We start from the raw sequence: 15,197 nt of genomic DNA on the forward strand, positions 1-15,197 counted from the left end.
CAAGTTGTCGAAAGAGCTCATGGATGATAAATGGAACCTGAGCTCAATTTCGAGTGTCATAGCAAACGGTCTGAATACTTACGTAAATAAGGTATTTCTGTTTTTAATATATTTGAAAACATTTCTAAAAATCAGTTTTTGCTTTTTCATTATGGGGTATTGTGTGTGTAGATTGATGGGGGGGGGGGGGAAACATGTCATCCATCTTAGAATAAGGCTGTAACGTTCGGGCCGGGTCTGGTTCTCCTTGGGCCTGTTCGAAACGGGTCTCTATATTTAAAACATGTATTTATTTGGGTACACTCTAAGAAAAAAAGGTGCTATCTAGAACCTTAAAGGGTTCTTTCAAATCAAATCAAATTTATTTATATAGCCCTTCGTACATCAGCTGATATCTCAAAGTGCTGTACAGAAACCGAGCCTAAAACCCCAAACAGCAAGCAATGCAGGTGTAGAAGCACGGTGGCTAGGAAAAAACCTAGGAAGAAACCTAGAGAGGAACCAGGCTATGTGGGGTGGCCAGTCCTCTTCTGGCTGTGCCGGGTGGAGATTATAACAGAACATGGCCAAGATGTTCAAATGTTCATAAATGACCAGCATGGTCAAATAATAATAAGGCAGAACAGTTGAAACTGGAGCAGCAGCACGGCCAGGTGAACTGGGGACAGCAAGGAGTCATCTTGTCAGGTAGTCCTGAGGCATGGTGCTAGGGCTCAGGTCCTCCGAGAGAGAAAGAAAGAAAGAAAGAGAGAATTAGAGATAGCACACTTAATTTCACACAGGACACCGAATAGGACAGGAGAAGTACTCCAGATATAACAAACTGACCCTAGCCCCCCGACACATAAACTACTGCAGCATAAAGACTGGAGGCTGAGACAGGAGGGGTCAGGAGACACTGTGGCCCCATCTGAGGACACCCCCGGACAGGGCCAAACAGGAAGGATATAACCCCACCCACTTTGCCAAAGCACAGCCCCCACACCACTAGAGGGATATCTTCAACCGCCAACTTACCATCCTGAGACAAGGCCGAGTATAGCCCACAAAGATCTCTGCCACAGCACAACCCAAGGGGGGGCGCCAACCCAGACAGGTTCTCTTTGGGAGAACCCTTTGAAGAAACCTTTTTGGGTTCTGTGTGGAACTCAACTTTTTGGACCTGTGAAGACCTCTACTTCACATACACACTTCATCTGCCATGGTTTGCGCTCATGCGTATACACACATATCTATTGTCTGAAATGATACACACACACCTGCCTTGGTACAAGTGCACATCCCACACACACACACACAGCACTGTTTAAGAACAGCCCTGTTTCTCTGTACAGGTTTGCGTGCTGGTCTGGCAGCCTCTATAGCCGGTAGCTCCATCATCAGTAAGATGCTGCTGGCCAACATCGACCCATTTGGTGCTACGCCCTTCCTGGACTCTGACCTGGACTCACTGTAAGATCCTCTGACCTCTACCCTTTAACCCTTCATAAACCCTGACCTCCTGGACTCTGACCTGGACTCACTGTAAGATCCTCTGACCTCTACCCTTTAACCCTTCATAAACCCTGACCTCCTGGACTCTGACCTGGACTCACTGTAAGATCCTCTGACCTCTACCCTTTAACCCTTCATAAACCCTGACCTCCTGGACTCGCTGTAAGACCCTCATACCTCTGACGTCTAACCTTTAGGCTACCATATTCAGAATATTCCCGACTTGACCTTTTTGGCGACCAGATCAAAACATTAATGTTTTCAGTTTTCAGTTGAATTGTAGTTTTCTGAACTGCCCTGTATCTATGTCTCCCACACAGAGAGGGCTTTAGTGAGAAGTGTGTCATGAACAATTACTTTGGCGTTGGGCTGGATGCTAAGATCACCTTGGAGTTCAACAACAAGAGGGAGGAACACCCAGAGAAGTGCCGGTGAGCTCTAGGTTTATTTCTCCTCTCTCATCCCTCTCTACTGTCCTCTCATCCCTCTCTCGTCTCTATTCTCTACCCCTTTTTCCACATTTTGTGTACACTCCTTTCTCTTCCTCACTCAGACTAAACTCCCCCCGTCTCTCTCTCTCTCTCTCTCTCGCTCTTTCTCTCTCTCTAGGAGTCGTACTAAGAACAGGGTGTGGTATGGTGTTCTGGGCACCAAGGAGCTCCTCCAGAGAACCTACAAGAACCTAGAACAGAAGGTTCAACTGGAGGTGAGATAATTAGAATTACCATATAATTAGAATTACTAGAAGGGTCTTTCCCATTCAAATCAATGTTTAGTGGTCGATAGAATGGCGGCCACATAGGGTGTACCACAGGGAATGATAAACAGTCCATTGCATTTGGAAAATATTCACACCCCTTCACTTTTTCTACGTTTTGTTACGGTACAGCCTTGTTCTAAAATGGATACAAAATCATCAAATCTGCACACAATACCCCATTACAACAATGAGAATAGATCGTACAGTGTACCAACAATGAGAAAGCAGAAAGCAATTTTGAGCAAATGTATTAAAAATAAAATACAGAAATATCTTATTTACACAAGTATTCAGACCCTTTGCTATGAGACTAGAAATTGAGCTCAGGAGCATCCTGTTTCCATTTATCATCCTTGAGATGTTTCTACAACTTGATTAGAGTTCACCTGTGGTATATTAAATTGATTGGACATTATTTGGAAAGGCCCACACCTGTCTACATAAGGTCCCACCGTTGACAGTGCATGTCAGAGCAAAAACCAAGTTATGAGGTCGAAGGAATTGTCCATAGAGCTCCGAGACAGGATTCTGTTGAGGCACAGATCTGGGGCAGTGTACCAAAAAATGTCTGCAGCAGTGAAGGTCCCCAGAACACAGTGGCCTCCATCATTCTTAAATGGAAGAAGTTTGGAACCACCAAGACTCTCCCTAGAGCTGGCCACCAGGCCAAACTGAGCAATCGAGGCAGAAGGGCCTTGGTCAGGGATGTGCACAAGAACCCAATGGTCATGCTGACAGTGCTCCTGAGTTCCTCTGTGGAGATGGGAGAACCTTCTAGAAGTAGAACATTCTCTGCAGCACTCCACCAATCAGGCCTTTATGGTAGAGTGGCCAGATGGAAGCCACTCTACAGTAAAAGGCACATGACAGCCCGCTTGGTGTTTGCCAAAAGACACCTAAAGGACTCTGACCATGAGAAAAGATGGTCTGATGAAACCAAAATTAAACTCTTTGGCCTGAATGCCAAGCGTCACGTCTGGAGGAAACCTGACACCATCCCTACGGTGAAGCATGGTGGTGGCAGCATCATGCTGTGGGGATGTTTTTCAGCAGCAGGGACTGGGAGACTAGTCAGGATTGAGTGAAAGATGAACAGAGAAAAGTACAGCGATCCTTGATAAAGACCTGCTCCAGAACGCTCAGGACGTCAGACAGGACAATGACCCTAAACACACAGCCAAGATAATGCAGGAGTGGCTGTAGGGACAAGTCTCTGAATGTCCTTTAGTGACCCAGCCAGAGCCCGGACTTGAACCCGATCTAACATCTTTGGAGAGACCTGAAAATAGCTGTGCAGCGACGCTCCCCATCCAACCTGACAGACCTTGAGAGGATCCGCATAGAAGAATGTGAGAAACTCCCCAAATACTGGTGTGCCAAGCTTGTAGCGTCCTACCCAAGACTCAAGCCTGTAATCTCTGCCATAAGTGTTTCAACAAAGTACTGAGTAAATGGTCTGAATACTTATGTAAGTGTGATATTTCAGTTTTTTTATTTGTATAAATTTGCAAAAAAATAAAACAATTTTTTGCTTCGTCATTATGGGGTATTGTGTGTAGATTGATGAGGAAAAAAACCATTTAAGCAATTTTAGATTAAGGCTTTAACTTAACAAAATGTGGAAAACGTCAAAGGGTCTGAATAGTTTCTGAATGCACTGTACATACCCCTGGCCAGTCTGCAGCTTCTCCGTGTTGAAATAGAACCTAACTAACTCTTTGTGTGTTCCAGTGTGACGGTCAGTACATCCCCCTGCCCAGCCTTCAGGGCATCGCGGTGCTGAACATCCCCAGCTACGCAGGAGGAACCAACTTTTGGGGAGGCACCAAGGAGGATGACGTGAGTACTGTTCTCTCTCTCTCTCTGTGTGTGTGTGTGTGTGTGTGTGTGTGTGTGTACTACTCGGCTTGTCTCGTCTTGTACTACTCGGCTTCCTGAGGATGATGTACAGGAGGCTAAATGAGAATCAGGCTTCTGGTATTTGCACGGGATGACCTGTTTACGCCACTAAGTGGCACCTCAATTCTTACGACCATACTGATAATACTGCCTTTGTCATTCTATATGTACAACACCTTTCCAGATCCCAAGGACTCTTGTCTTGGTTGTCACTTAGTGGCTGCTGACTCAGTTGGAGAAGAGAATGATAACACCACACGTGTGTTTTATTACTTTAGCTGTGACGTTTTTAAATGTGTTTAAACCTTCTCCTCTCGCTCCCAGTGTCGGGGCCTGAGTATGACCCCTGGTGAGAGAGTTGGCCGCCTATCGACTTGTTTGTTTAAGACTCTGATAGTACAAGGGCTGCTGACGGATTGGAGTGTCGGTTTGCTACACACGCGCAGACGCACACACACACACACACACACACACACACACACACACACACACACACCTCCCTGGTGTGGCCCCTAGTCCAGTGAGGTTACCTCTGTCTGTGACGTGGTGGTGTTATGTAATGGCTGTGCTGGGGCAGAGGAAGCAGCTGGGAGAGAACATTCAGTGGAACTGATCCAACACACACGTCATCCTGAAAGTTTACTCTCTTGTCTGTAAACACACACATACACACTTACAGTAAATTCACACGCACACACATACTTATTTCTTAGCCTGTGTTCAAACTATAAACCATCTACAGACCTGACTGTTTTGGCCACAATGAAAACATACCAATGTGTTATTGTGAGTAGGTCTCCACCTAGTGGAATTAGTCTGAACTACAATACAATAGCTCACAACCTCTCTCTCTCTCTCTTTGAGCCTTTGACGTGCAGCCGGCTGAATAGTACAGATCTGCATTAAAGTGGCATTTCCGAGTGTATCGGAGCAGAGAAATTGTGCAGTAGAATGATGTCTAATTCATCACTACCTTGACCTTATCATGGACAATGTGGACAGAGAAATCAATATCAAGTCAGAGAGACCTTTAACTCCAGAGTCTTTCAATCTAAATTCTAACTCCTCGTTTTCACTAGATGATTTGGAGGTGAAGGAATTGTCAGAAAAAAAATAATTTTTCAATGGAGGGTGATGGTGATGATGACGATGGTGGTGATGGTGATTGTGATAAGGATGATGAGGCTGATGTACCACAAGAAAACCCCCCCCCCCCCCCCCACACAGTGAGCATCATCAAAATGCTTTAAAGCAATGTACTGTAAATGTGTTCGTTGTGTTTTAACCCCTGCCTCTATTATTGTGTGTGTGTGTTGTGTGTGTGTTGTGTGTGTGTTGTGTGTGTGTTTAGATCTTCTGTGCCCCGTCGTTCGATGATAAAATCCTGGAGGTGGTAGCAGTGTTCGGCAGTATGCAGATGGCTGTGTCCAGAGTCATCAAACTACAACACCACCGCATAGCACAGGTAACACACCCGTGCGAACGCGCACACACCACTTGTATCATACTATGGTTTTTCGCCATTATGACTCTTTCCTCCCCCGTCAGTGTCGCTCAGTGAAGATCACGATCCTGGGAGATGAGGGTGTTCCTATCCAAGTGGACGGAGAGGCCTGGGTACAACCTCCTGGTGTCATCAAGATCCAACACAAGAACCGAGCCCAGATGTTGACCAGAGACAGGGTGAGCGAAGTAGGGATGGAGTCCCAGAGTGTGAGAACAAAAGGACATGCAGTCAATGGGTGATAATATAGAGAGGGAGGGAGAGAGAGAAAGAGATGCTAAGAGGAAGAAAGATAAGGGTATGCCCAAGATGCTCTGTCTGGGATGTGAACTCCTTGTGTGTCCCCTTCCTGTCCGTGTGCAGGCGTTTGAAAACACTCTGAAGTCGTGGGAGGACAAGCTGAAGTATGACAAACTGCCCCTGCGGCCTCACCTCTACTCCCAGCAGTCTGTGGACCTGGCCACTGAGGAGGAGGTAGCCCTCGTACAGCTGGTTGCCCGTGCTGCGGACGAGCTCATCACCAGGTACACACAGATACGCGACCACCTCATTTCGCTCCATTCTACACTGTTATCTGTCCTTTATCTTGAATATTGTACCTGTACAAACCCTCTGTCAATCAGCAGTCAGAACTCTGCCCTCTGACTCCCCTCTCCAATCACAGGATCTGTGAGGCAGCCAAGACCAATGGGCTTCTAGAGCAGGAGCTTGCTCACGCCGTCAACGCCTCGTCACATGCCATCAACAAGACGCACCCCAAGTTCCCAGAGGTTAGGGACATCATCAACAGGTTGTCTGTGTGATGGGAGGAGTGTGTGTGTGGGATTTTAGTTGTCTAATATCAGGTTTGTTTGTATTGCCTTGTCGCCAGAGTATGGCCAGGAACACAGCTATAGAAGTAGCCAGCAATGTGAAGGCTTTACACAACGAGACTGAATCCCTTCTGGTGGGACGAGTATCACTGGTGAGTTACAATCTAAGAAGATGTGCAGGGTCTAGGATCAGTTTAGCCTTCCTAAATCCTAACCTGAACTATTTAGGAGGGAATACGCCAAACTGACCTTTGATCAGTACCAAAGGACAACTTCTTCTTACACAGTCTCTCTACAGAAATGTATCCTTCCTGCCCAACGTGTGTGTGTGTCCATCTGCAGCAACTGGAACCATCAGATGAAGAGTCTTTATCCAGTGCTCTGCAGAGTGTGGAGATGGAGCTAGGCAAACTCGTGGATATCCCCTGGTTATACCATATACTGCAGCCCAATGAAGATGAGGTGAGAACACACACAAACACACACACACACACACACACACACACACACACACACACACACACACACACACACACACACACACACACACACACACACACACACACACTTCTAATCCTACACTTGTGTCCCTCTCAGGACCCCTCATTAGAGTATGGCAAGAGGAACAGTCGTAGCAGCATGTTCAGAATTGTGCCAAAGTTCAAGAAAGAGAAAGCTACCAAGAAGACCAGCCCTCAGTCAGGTACGTGTTGTTCTTCTGCGTCTCCCTCCACAGGCTTTGTACACACACACACACACAAACACACACACAACACGAGTGTGTATATAATGTGTAAATAACACAATACGTAAGTAACTACATAGTTCTAAACCTAAGGTCTTTACCATCTCTATGGCCTACATATAGTGGTTGAAATGCATTATAACCACCCAGTGTGGTGTCAGGGATTGTCTCTGTGATCTCTGTCTCCCCGGGTCCTCAGTCTGACCCAGCCATCCAAGAGCACCCCTCTTTTCTCTGTTCATGGTCTCATCCACCTGTCTACGCATGTACAGCAGGCACAAACCAAGGCCAACGACAGGGTGAGGGTGGTGGACGCAGGGCCAAAATCCCTGGGGTTGCCCAGAGAAAGACATTTTCTGTATTAGAACACCTTTTTGCCTTCATGACGACTGATACAACTGAACATTGACTGCATTTGTTTATGAATATTACTGGCAATTGGACATGAAAACAAGCCATTTCTACTGTAGGGTTTCTCGTCTCATTGTTTTGGGGTGAAATGAGATATGATGCCAGACAGACAGTAGAATGGATACAAATAGAATGCCAGGGGATGGCAGGTCCTCTGCTTTAGGACCATGTCTGATATGTTGGGAGTGTGTTAGTCCTGCCTACAGTGAGGCAGGTCAAGGTGTTGATTGGGTGGGGCATTCCTGTAGGTTGCACAGGCTTCCACCTCCCTCTCCCTCCTACTTCCTGTACGTCTGTGTTCTGATTGGTGGATAACCTGCATGCCCTCAGCCTCTCTGGAAGGCCATTGGCCACAGCCCTGTTTTTCCGACCAACCAACCTCTGACATCTCTGTTAACCCCTCCTCTTTCCCGCCATCCGCTGCCGCATTTCCTCTCCCTCCCTTCCTTTCCTTCTCTACCTCTCCTCCTCTCCCTGTTTTCCTATCCCTCTATTGGGATTGTATTTCTCTGAGTGTGTGTATGTCTGTGTATACAAGCGTGTGTGTGGATGTGGGTGTGCTTCCCAATTTGTGTGTGTGTGCACGCGAGCGAGGGTCTCACACTGAGCGAGCCCCTTCTTGCTCTATATGTGTGTGTAGTCGAGAGATGGGGCACAGAGGAAGTGGGAGTCTGGCTGGAGCAACTCAGTCTGGGAGAGTACAGAGACACCTTCACACGCCACGACATCCGAGGCTCGGAACTGCTGCACCTGGAGAGGAGGGACCTGAAGGTACACACACACACACACACTCAGACATAACACACAACGAGACCCACACACCGAGACACACACACACACACACACACTCAAACATAATGCACACACAAACGCTAATACATACACACACGCTAATGCACACACACACACACACACACACACACGTTACCTCATCTATCCCCAGATCAACTCTCTTTCTCTGTTCCTCTCCGTTTCTCTCCATCTCTTTCTCTCTGATTCTGTTGGCCGTTAGTTGTCTCCCTGTTTGCTACTCTGTGCTGCACTGCTCTGCTTGGCTTCCTCTGTGTGTGAGAGTGTTGCTTACCTACCGCAGGAGACTGGCTGCAACTCACTAACCCCCCAGTCTCCAATGGTACTGTGTGCGAACTGGGAATGGGACAGGGCTGGGGGAATGGGGAGGGGAGGGAGGGCTGGGGGGTGTGGGAGGGGTCAGGAAGGGGTGTGTGAGTGAACATGCTTTTCTTGGCGTGATGCTTAACATGGGTGACAGATACTTGGAGTTATAGGAGAAAGATGTCCAATGTTGACTCCACTCTGAGAAAATACCTCAGCGAGAACAATTTAGACACCTTGTTTATGACCAGAACATCCAATGGAGATGATGGAGTGTCATTTAAACAATGTTTTTTGAATAGACTAAAAAGTCTATCAGAGTTTCATGTACCAGTGACCCTATGGGATATACAGTGGGGGGGGGGGGGGGGGGGGCAAAGAGTGAGGAATGAGGGCAAAGCGAGTAGGATGACTTTCTGACATTCCTAATAGACACACACATGCACACATCCATATGAGCAACAGGCCTACCATACCTTGGACTGTGCCAGTGTTTCTTTCTCTCTGTGTATGTGTGTGTGTGTGTGTGTGTGTGTGTGTGTGTGTGTGTGTCCATTCCAAATCTGTCCCATCCATGTTGCTATGGAAATACCATCATTACCCAATGAAAAAAAACAGAATTTTTTTTTTTTTTTCTAAACACTATTACATAATTATAATTTATCATATTTAGAAACATGGTAACATTTTACTTAAAGGTCCCATGCAGCTGTTTTTATATCAACGTGAGAGCATTTCTGGGTAACAATTAAGTACCTTACTGTAATTGTATTTAATAAAACAAAATAGCTTCTTAGTAATGGGACATTTCTCAAAACAAGAATTTTGCTAGGACTGTCTGGGAGTGGTGAGGGGATAACTGAAAACTAGCTGTTATTGGCAGAGAGGTTTGGAACTCTTTTTGTATTGGTCTATAAACTCATTTAACGTATGGTGATGTCACCATGGAAGGCCAAAACTCCCTCCCACCAAAACAGGCTGAAATTTCAGGCCGTCTTTTCAACCAGCTGTTACAATAAAAGGGCATTATCATAATTGTCACAATTTCACAGTAATTTTCCAACCTCTTAGTGTGGAAATATATATAAAACACAGTTAAATCACATTTTTGACTGCACTGAGCCTTTAACACTTACAGGTAAAATGCATTATGATGCAGTTATAATGCATTGTAAGACTTGTCATACGCATGTAAAAGGCTCTTCCCACTGGGCAAAACTCATTGAACCCACTGATTCAAACTGGTTGAATCAACGTTGTTTCCACGTCATCTCAACAAACCCAAAAATATGTGATGACGTTGAATCAATGTGGAAAACTGATTGGATTTACAAAAAGTCATCAACATACTGGAATTTCGTTGTTTTTTTCTCCCCCCAATTTATTACGAAAATGTTACTTAAAATGTACTTAAACATGACGGCTTTTTTTCCACCTTGTTTGACTACCCAACCAATTGTAAATCAAAACTAGACGTTGAAATGACGTCTGTGCCCAGTGGGTTATAATGCTTTGCAGCATGTAAGTATTAAACATATTATAATTAAGCAATACGGCCTGAAGGGGTGTGATGTATATGGCCAATATACCACGGCTAAGGGCTGTTCTTAAGCACGACGCAACGCGGAGTGCCTGGATACAGCCCTTAGCCGTGGTATATTGTCCATATACCACAAACCCCCGAGGTGTCTTGTTGCTATTATAAACTGGTTACTAATGTAATTAATTGTCATACCCGTGTTATTCAGCCAATCAGCATTCAGAGCTCGAACCACCCAGTTTATAATCCCTATTATAAGACATTTTGAGTGCCGAAAGCATGACATTTGGCTTTAATTGGTATTATCAAACTATCACACAGAAAATGGCCAAAGGATCATAAATACAAACAGTGGCAGCTACATGCTGTTCAGTAGCGTGCTCCACGTTTGAATATTTGCAATGGTTATTGAAAGGTAGGTACAGCACAACACATCTGTTTATACTGTCTGTTTTGTCATTGACCAGAAGATCTATTTTTTTTACAGTACATGACCTGTTGCTTTGTAACATCTGACACTATGAGACATATTCAGCACACATGAAGTGAAACGTCTATTACTGGCTGCCTTTAAAGCTAGATTCCTTAGTTGCTAAATAAATTTTTTGGACTTATATATTAATCATATATACTTGTTGATTCCTGAAGTATATAACTCATAAATCCATTGTGGACTTAATTTAACTGTCATACCCCATCAGAACCCAACATATAAGATTGTTTTACTCCAATGTTTGTAAACAACTAAATATAAACAAACATTGTATAGCCTCAAAACATGGTTAAAACTATCATTTTTGTAATGGATGGTCAGTCTATGCATCCATAGCCCTGTCTATGAATTTGAGAGTGGTTACATTTCTCCAGACCCATCCCGTAGCTTTTTACCAACTGCCTTGTTTTTGTTTGAACTCTGGATTCTAGCTTTAAGAGGTCCTATATAGTGATATACACTGAGTTCTATAATTATTTAGTTTTTAAATAGTAGAATCAATGTTCTTAAGATGTCATCGTCTCTCCACAGGATCTGGGGATATCGAAAGTGGGTCATATGAAGAGAATTCTTCAGGGAACTAAGGACCTGGCTAAGACCGCCATGATTGACCTCTAACCCAGAAGTAGTTGGAGAGGAAGTGCCCCTCCACCACAGAGGAATAATTTTGGAGCTCCGCAGGAAGAGCTGAATGCCTGGTATCTTGGGATGAATGGATGGATTTGATCCTTTGGATGCATTTGGGAAGGCTGTTTCAGAGAAGCTTTAGAACAGAAATGTTTTAGTGAGGCTGTGATTGGTGCCAAAATGGAAGATGGAACTTGAAAGCTGTTGACAGTGCAAAGAAGGAAGTCATGGATCTTCACAAAAAGCCATTTTTCTAAAATCATATTACCATTCATGGCACAATCAGGTATGCAACTTATCATCATTAGAAAAGTTTGATTGGTCGCCTGGCATCGTAGAGAAGGCCCAATCCAAGTAGCAACAAGGTGACTTCCATGAGTGTGTCCTACCAGCGGGGTGTGAGTGTGTCCAGTTCAATACAGTACCGTATGGCTTTGTGATTGGCTTACTGGCCCTTTGCTTAGCAGTAGATGGCTACAGATGCAACACGACAGTCACAATATCCCGCTTTCACTGTTTACACCAGAGGAGATGGCCGACGTCCCAAATGGCACCCTATTCCCCATGTGGAGCTCTACTTTTGAGTGGTGCACTATGTAGGGAATAGGGTGGGATTACAGATGTGCCCTGGGAGAAGGAGAGATGCAACATCACAACCTAAAGAGAGGGAAGCGAGGTCTCTGAAAACAGGGAGACATATGTTGCATGCTATGCTAGCTTGACTTTGGATATCTATTTGGAATTGCATGAATAGTGTTTAGATTTTTTTGGTGTAAAAAGATAACACTTGAACAAGTTTTTTTTTGTTTTATGACTTTAGTATTATTATGCCATTTGTTACTACTGAAAGCATCATTTTGGTTTGAATAGAAAAAAGGTGTTGACTTTTATTTATTTGTTTTTGCACGATGATTCTGTGTCAAAGACCTATGTCGTGTGCCATATTTTAGTCATTTTATTGTAAATGTGCTTTATTGGTAAGAAAACATCAGAATTTAAGACAAGTTATCAGATTACATATTAGGAGTTATGTTTTGTCATTTGACACGTTTTCTGTTGATGTGAAAATCAGTACCAAAGTGAATGTCCAAGACACTTCCGAACTTAAATGTTAACTTTGAAAGTAGTGGAAATATTGTTATAATGTGTTTGAGATAAATATCAGTTACGTATAGAGGGAGTGAATTTGCTGGTTGTAAAAGCCAACAATTTCATATTTTTATGGAATACTTAATAGGCACTTTTCCATTTTGGGTGTTTGCAAAGATACATCATCAAATCAGTTAGATACATTTCACTTCAATCTTTAGCATTTAAACATTTCACAGAGTAACACTATGGTAGTGGGAATAGGAGTTATACATTGATTTAAGTAGAGCAGCTGAGGAGCAAAGGAGTCTTGCAAATGTGCAGCCTTTCTAAATTGCTCAGTGTGATATGTAATGTTAATAGGACACTTATTTTGTTAGATTGGTTGCATTACAGGGTATATTTGTATGTGATGCTAAGTATGCATTGTATATATGCAATCTAAACCAGTGTGTGCATACACTGTTAGTAGCTATTCTAGTCCAATGCCTTTTGTAGATTGCTGACATGACGTGTCAACAGCTAACACGTTTTGATGACATCGTTTATTCATTTGCGCCATGAACACCAATGGTAGATGATTGTTTTGGTTGAGTAGACTAATCTCTCCTGTATGTGTTTAATGCTGTTGTATTTGAATGGAGGTGCAATACTGTAGTGGTTTTGATACCGTTTCTCTGACGTGTCGTTTCGCTGTGGGGAAAACCGAAAGGGTTTTATATACACGGACGGACTTTTAAATGAAAGAGCGTTTTTTTTAACTAGTTCATTTCAATTCAAAGATTCTTCCAATATCTCACTGGTTTTTTAGTCTCGTTCCTCTGTGCTTCCAGGATGATTCTCAAAGCAGGGAATCATAGACTGTTGAACGGGCAGACCTGACTGTTGTTCTCTGTGTTTCTACACCATCCCTTGTATGTTCATTTACATCAGCTAAATACTTAGCAACAACTGTATGTTTATCATCGATCGGCCAACTTGTAATATCAATTGGTCCAATGATTATGATTATAATCATTTTTTACCTGGAACAAAACTGTTCATGTCAGGATCTTGGTTCGCTTTATTGTACCGTCCTGTACCCCAATCTACTACCAAATGGAAATAGGAAATTATCATTTCATGATCACATGGTAATTACATTTAGGCTTCTTTGGGATTCATTGAGAAAGAAATGAATCTTTTTGGTACCAGTTGGTTACCAATTGTGTTAATTTATTTGAAGTTGGCGCCAGAAAGTAGCTTGTATCTAATACTCCATAATTGTGCAGTGTAAATATAGGACTGTAAAATACAGCATTCCCTACAATATTCTTAGAGGGTGCCACATATCACAACTTGAAATTCCTAGTTTCCCACCATCCTCTCTTTCAGTGACTTCTTTAAGAGAATTGACATTATCAAGAAGCATATAGACTATCCTCACAGTCAAGTATTTTTTTTAATAACATGAAACCCAAATCATGAGGCCTTTAAATGTCCTGAAACGCAAACTTTTTTTTCTAGTCCTACCTTAGCAAAAAATAGTCTAGACAAAATAAATGTGCTTTATTGCAAGTATGATTGTTGTAAAAAATAATAATAATAATAATTCAAGTTCATAGCCCCAAGCTAGCTAGGTTCCTAACCAAAGATATGAATTAAACATATTCTGAACTTTCAATCTTTTATGAAATCCTAAGTACCCAACCCACAATTCTTGATCATTAACTGTATGTCAGTCAGTGTGTGACAGTCAGATGACGATCAGTTCTTTGTTTGTGCCACAGTCATGTCGTGTCTTTAAGTGGCTTTGTTATGGGCTGGTATCACAGACATATTGAATATGGATTCATTTTAAGTAGGCCTAGCTCTTGTTCTCAGAGTGGTTTAACATTCCAATACATAGTTCTGTATTCATATTAAAACCACATTTTCAGTAGTCTGAATTCAAGTGCTATCTAGGTAGTTTATGTCTGTGTTTTCAGCTCAAATGTGCGTTTTCTCACTGCAGGTCAAACTCAAAGCTTTAGTTCACAGGCTATGTGTGTCTGTCTGAAGGGTCTCTGCCTGGTTTTGCATGACTGTGTTAGACCCCACTCCAGGCTTAGAGACAGAGAGCGCTTGAGTTCTCCAACCTGGGGAGAGGTTTCCCGTACGCACAGATCTAAGATCAGCTTACCTCCCCCAATCCTTACCATAACCATTAGAAGGGGAAAACGCAAAACTGACCTTAGATCAGCATCCACGGGCAACTTCAACCTACTCCATGTTTTCCAGTGTTGTGTATATATAATGCTGCAAACTGCCTGGTTTTCATAAACCAACCAACCACGTGAGGATATTTTAGGATGATGGTCTATGACATGGTGGAAGAGAAGTGAGTTTCATTTGTTTACATTACGTTTACAATGGCACAGTTTTAAGAATACATATACATAGATATACAATATTTGCATATTTATTGCCTAAGGTTAAACAATATGATGATGTGTAACTGTGTTTTCATCTTTGGAATATAATGTTACAGTTGTGACCTGTGTTACTATCTGGATGATTTTGGTAAAGTAGTTGGTCATTTTTATGACTAATAAGTGACTGTTTGCTGTGCCTTTTTATGGTTAGAATGCATGGTTAACTATTTATTACAACATGGAAGTCACTGAGATGTGTATTTTTGTATTCTGATTAAATAAATGGCTCAACTTTGTTGTACATTTTCTTAGGCGCC

General features: G+C 43.1%; 1 protein-coding gene across 20 annotated transcripts in view; it reads left to right on the plus strand.

Annotated features, from left to right (window-relative positions):
- Window positions 1-15,181, plus strand: part of dgkh (diacylglycerol kinase, eta) — an 87,680-nt gene extending 72,499 nt beyond the window's left edge. For 13 of the 20 annotated variants that reach the window (XM_090215507.1, XM_090215489.1, XM_090215490.1 and 10 more), the window contains 13 exons: window positions 1,335-1,452; window positions 1,815-1,925; window positions 2,104-2,200; window positions 3,986-4,093; window positions 5,505-5,618; window positions 5,702-5,836; window positions 6,021-6,181; window positions 6,322-6,427; window positions 6,529-6,621; window positions 6,812-6,931; window positions 7,067-7,172; window positions 8,266-8,396; window positions 11,303-15,181. In XM_090215507.1, the coding sequence (XP_090071633.1) occupies window positions 1,335-1,452; window positions 1,815-1,925; window positions 2,104-2,200; window positions 3,986-4,093; window positions 5,505-5,618; window positions 5,702-5,836; window positions 6,021-6,181; window positions 6,322-6,427; window positions 6,529-6,621; window positions 6,812-6,931; window positions 7,067-7,172; window positions 8,266-8,396; window positions 11,303-11,389 (1,487 nt within the window). In that variant the 3' untranslated portion in view covers window positions 11,390-15,181. Of the gene's footprint in view, window positions 1-1,334; window positions 1,453-1,814; window positions 1,926-2,103; window positions 2,201-3,985; window positions 4,094-5,504; window positions 5,619-5,701; window positions 5,837-6,020; window positions 6,182-6,321; window positions 6,428-6,528; window positions 6,622-6,811; window positions 6,932-7,066; window positions 7,173-8,265; window positions 8,397-8,637; window positions 8,758-11,302 lie in introns of all 20 variants that reach the window. The other 7 variants (XM_090215496.1, XM_090215502.1, XM_090215494.1 and 4 more) reach the window with 2 other exon arrangements.
- Window positions 15,182-15,197: the final 16 nt, after the last annotated feature.

Source organism: Oncorhynchus mykiss, chromosome 22 (genome assembly GCF_057628025.1).
Source record: "Oncorhynchus mykiss isolate SJ-2025 chromosome 22, ASM5762802v1, whole genome shotgun sequence".
Classification (NCBI taxonomy): Eukaryota; Metazoa; Chordata; class Actinopteri; order Salmoniformes; family Salmonidae; genus Oncorhynchus; species Oncorhynchus mykiss.